General features: G+C 50.9%; 1 protein-coding gene across 1 annotated transcript; it reads right to left on the bottom strand.

The window, feature by feature from the left end:
* Window positions 1-3666: 3666 nt before the first annotated feature.
* LOC101598988 (60S ribosomal protein L37a-like) lies at window positions 3667-4003 on the bottom strand. Its single transcript, XM_004662045.2, has one exon. The coding sequence runs from the start codon at window positions 4001-4003 to the stop codon at window positions 3725-3727; it is 279 nt and encodes a 92-aa protein (XP_004662102.2). The 3' UTR covers window positions 3667-3724.
* Between the last annotated feature and the right edge of the window lie 194 nt (window positions 4004-4197).

Raw genomic sequence — 4197 nt, 5'->3', positions numbered from 1 at the left:
GGATCCAGGTTTGAATCCCGAGTCCCCACGTAAGCCAGATGCACAAGGTGGCGCGTGCGTCTGAAGTTCATTTGCAGTGGTTAGAGGCCCTGGCACGCCCATTCTTGCTCTCTCTATCTGCCTCTTTTTAATAAATAAATAAATAGCCAGAATCCCAGCACTTGGGAGTCAGAGGTAGGAAGGTCGCCGTTAGTTCGAGGCCACCCTGAGACTACAGAGTGAATTCCAGGTCAGCCTGAGCTAGAGTGAGAACCTAACCTCAAAAAACCAAAGTAAATAAATAAATCATAAAGAGTAGGTTTATGAGCCCTACGAATGTGGGGAGTGTGGAGGCAAGTTTACCTATAGCTCAGGCCTTATTCAGCATCAAAGGATCCACACTGGGGAGAACCCCTATGAATGTAGTGAATGTGGGAAAGCCTTCAGGTACAGCTCCGCTCTTGTTCGCCACCAGAGGATTCACACTGGAGAGAGGCTGTATTAGTCAGGGTTCTCTAGAGAAACAGACCATAGAGTGGACTGTATTAAAAGGGAATTTCTTGGATTAGTTTATGGCAGTTCAACAATAGTAGGGTGCAGGCCTGAGAGTCTAGGAACCCGGTAGCTGCTCAGTCCACGAGGCTGGAAGCCTCAGCAGTCCCAGTCCGGCCCTGGAGGCCTGGAGGGCGGCTGCTCTGCAGTCCAGCGGGAAGGCAGCACCCAGCACTGGCCGTCAGGCGGGAGGAGGGGATACTTTCCTTCCCAGAGCTTCTATAGATAAAGCCCCCCTCCGAGAGGGGTGGCCCACTCTGAGAGAAGGATCCCTCCTTCAGTTAATCCTTCCTGGTCCCACTTCTGAGGAATGTCTGTGGGTTCCTAAAGAGATCAAGTTGACACAAACCTAACCATCACAGAGGCCTTTGAATGTAATGGCTGTGAGCACAAGTTCTCTCAGCGCTTCTGGTGAATTAAGTGTCCGAGAGTCTATGTGAAGGAGCCACACCCATTTTCCTCAGTTTCCCAGTCTGAAGTGCTCTTGCCTTACTTACTTTACAATTATGAACCACTTAGGACACAGCCCTTCCACCTCAGCCCTTCCACTTTAGAGAGGACAGTTTGGGGGAAATCATCCTGGCACAGTGATCAGCAACAGAATGGATTTCCTGGGAATGACACCAGCTTTTAAAAACAGGCAAGTGGCAGGGGAAGTACTGGGAACGGCAGGAAGCTTGGGGACTAGTCACCCCTTTTGAAAGGGGGTTTGCACTAAACTCTTTCTCACACCACAGGAGCCTTTCTTTCCAAGGTGGGCATGGCAGCAGGGTTGGAAAAAAAAACCCTAAGGACTTCACTAGGTGGAGTCAGTGTAGTGAGCACAGAAGGCAGTGGAAGGAAGGTTCTGGGTCTTCCTAAGTGCTAGGAAGGGGAATAGAGGCTGTATTTCAAAGCCACTGCCCTAACTCAGTTTTAAGATTGGACAAGGGACATGCTGTTTTGATACATGATTCTATGAATTAAGGAAATTTGGTGCTGAGGGAGTTACTTTGTTGAGAAGGGGAGGGAATTCCCCACCCACCCCCAGCTCTTGGAAGACAGTAAGGGCATGTTTCCCAGCCCTCTGGCAAGACTGTAGGCAAACCCCTCTTCCTCCCTTGGGAGACTGCTGGGAAGGAAGTCCCTGTGAGCAGTGAGTGACCGAGCAGAAGCATTAGCAATAGCCTCTGATTCCTGACCTCCTCCTCTTCCCATTCCTGTGGTAAAAAGTGATTTGAGGGACTGGGGAAATGGCTGAACAGTTAAAAGATGCTTGTTTGCAAAGCCTGCTGGCCTAGGTTCCATTCCTCAGTCACCTAAGTAAAGCCAAATTGGCATTTGTTTGCAGCCACAAGAGAACCAGGCGTGTATGCATACACATGCAAATAAATTTAAAAAAAAAATGATTGGGGCTCAACCTCTAGTTTTTTTCCCCCCCTCAAGGTAGGGTCTCACTCTAGCCCAGGCTGACCTGGAATTCACTATGTAATCTCAGGGTGCCCTTGAGCTCATGGTGATGCTCCTACTTTTGCCTCTTGAGAGCTGCGATTACAGGATGCTGTGAAGGAGGTCACTCAGCCTGCTTGTCCTACCTTGTCACCTCTGACATCTGGCCCCAGTACTACTAGCTGGCTCTCTCCTGATGTTTCTGGTTTCAGCAGCTTGTGATTGGAAGAGCAAAGTCCCCGTCCCCAAGGAGGGCCGGGGTCTGAACTGGCTGCATGGGCCTTGCTGGTTGGGACGGCGCTCTGGGTGGTCTCGGTCCTTGGCCGACAGCACTGTGTTCAGCCAGCCCTGCTCGTCCTGCAGCTAGTAAACAGCTCTTCAGAGGGGATCAAGTGTGTGTGCTTCACCTAAAACACGGTGACCATAAACAGAATCCAAAAGTTAAAAAAAAAAAAAAAAAAAAAAAAAAAAAAAAAGAGTAGGTTTATGCCGGACACAGCCCTGCAGGTGAGCTGAGCCTGTTACTGTGCCCTGTACCATAAACCAAGCCTGGGTCCGGTGTCCCTGGCTCTGGGTCACTGTCCCCTGGTTCCAGGCGTGCTTCCTACCAACGCAGTACTGGCCTCAGCCCACGTGGCAAGGGCTGAGTGGGGGTTGGTCCAAGCCCGCATGATGGAATTGAGTTCCCCAGAGTCCTCGGGGAGGGCCTCCCATGGACCGTTTCAGGATTGTTACTGGAAGTTGGGTTAATCCACTCCTGAGCAAAGAAAAGAGTTGTTTTTCATTTTTTGTTTGTTTGTTTTTCGAGGTAGGGTCTCACACTAGGCCAGGCTGACCTGGAATTTGCTCTGTAGTCTCAAGGTGGCCTCGAACTCACAACGATCCTCCTACCTCTGCCTCCCGAGTGCTGGGGTCAAAGGGGGGGCGGGGCAGAGAATGACAGTAGAAAGAAAGGAGACCGGTGTCGTCGGAAGTGAGTCCTTTCTCACAGAAGCCAGGCAGCCACCTGCTTTTGGTGCCTTGTGGAAGACTGATGGAAATGGGTCACCTGCAGCCAGGCCACCTCGGTGCTGGTCTCTTCCAGTGGCCTTCTTTCCCGGTGACGAGTACGCACTGTGCACGATCCCTCCCGTCCTTTTGATGCGTGCACAGGCCACGCTGGCAGAACAGCCTTCACGATTCTCAGTCCTTCCCGCCCGGGTCCATAAGGGCCTCGATCCAACCAGCGTAGTGGGGAGGTAGAAAACAAGCAGCGAGTCACACGTCCCACGCCCTCCGCCACCCGGCCCCACAGGTCCCCTCCCAGAAGGTAGGCTTGGGGGTGGCGATGGAGGAGTGAGGAAGGCGAGCTGTGTGGTTAAGAGAAGGCCCTTTCTCATCTCCACCTCCAGCCTCGAAACTCTGTTGTTATTATTATTATTTTAAGCTTTTTTATTGAAAACTTACATAATTATAGACAATAAGTCATGAAATTTTCCTCCCCTCCCCCACCTTCCTCTTCACAAATGCACTCTCCATCATCTCCCCTCCCTCTCTCAATTAGTCTCTCTCTCTCTCTCTTTTTGTGTGTGTGTGTATGTGTGTGTGTGGCAAAGCTTTATTGGGTAAAAAGAAAGGAAAAAGAAGAAAGCTGATGCACCAGGTCTGTATCCCAGAGTTTGGGGGGTCTCAGGATGCTGTCTATTATTATTATTATTGTTGTTGTTGTTGTTACATAAATTAACTCATTTATTGCAGGCCAGGGATGTCTCAAATGACAGGGCTTCTACTGGTCCTTCAGGTCCTTCAGTCTTCTGGTGGCAGACGTGACCGTGACAGCGGAAGTCGGGTTGTAGGTCCAGGCCCCGCCCGCCACCGTTTCCACGCAGGAGCCGCAGTGCCAGATGCCCACAGCCCGTCGTTCCATCTTGGCTTTGCCAAAAAAGGAGCAAGTGTACTTGGCGCGCTGGCTGATTTCAATCTTCTTCACCATTTTCTGGAGGGAGGCCCCACAGCAGGTCCCGTACTTGGCAACAATGCTGACCTTCTTGGTGCACTTGGCCATGTTGCTGCGAGCCGAGCCAGACCACAGAGAGCTATTATTTCTTTAAAGGAGGTCTTTTTTTTTTTCTTTTGTTCATTTTTATTTATTTGAGAGTGACAGAGAGAGAGATAGAATGGGCGCGCCAGGGCCTCCAGCCACTACAGAGGAACTCCAGACGCGTGCGCTCCCTTGTGCATCTGGCTAACATGGGTCCT

This window comes from Jaculus jaculus, chromosome 17 (assembly GCF_020740685.1).
Source record: "Jaculus jaculus isolate mJacJac1 chromosome 17, mJacJac1.mat.Y.cur, whole genome shotgun sequence".
NCBI classification, from domain to species: Eukaryota; Metazoa; Chordata; class Mammalia; order Rodentia; family Dipodidae; genus Jaculus; species Jaculus jaculus.
Note: the sequence above shows the minus strand (reverse complement) of the source record. Positions and strands in the feature narration are given on the sequence as shown.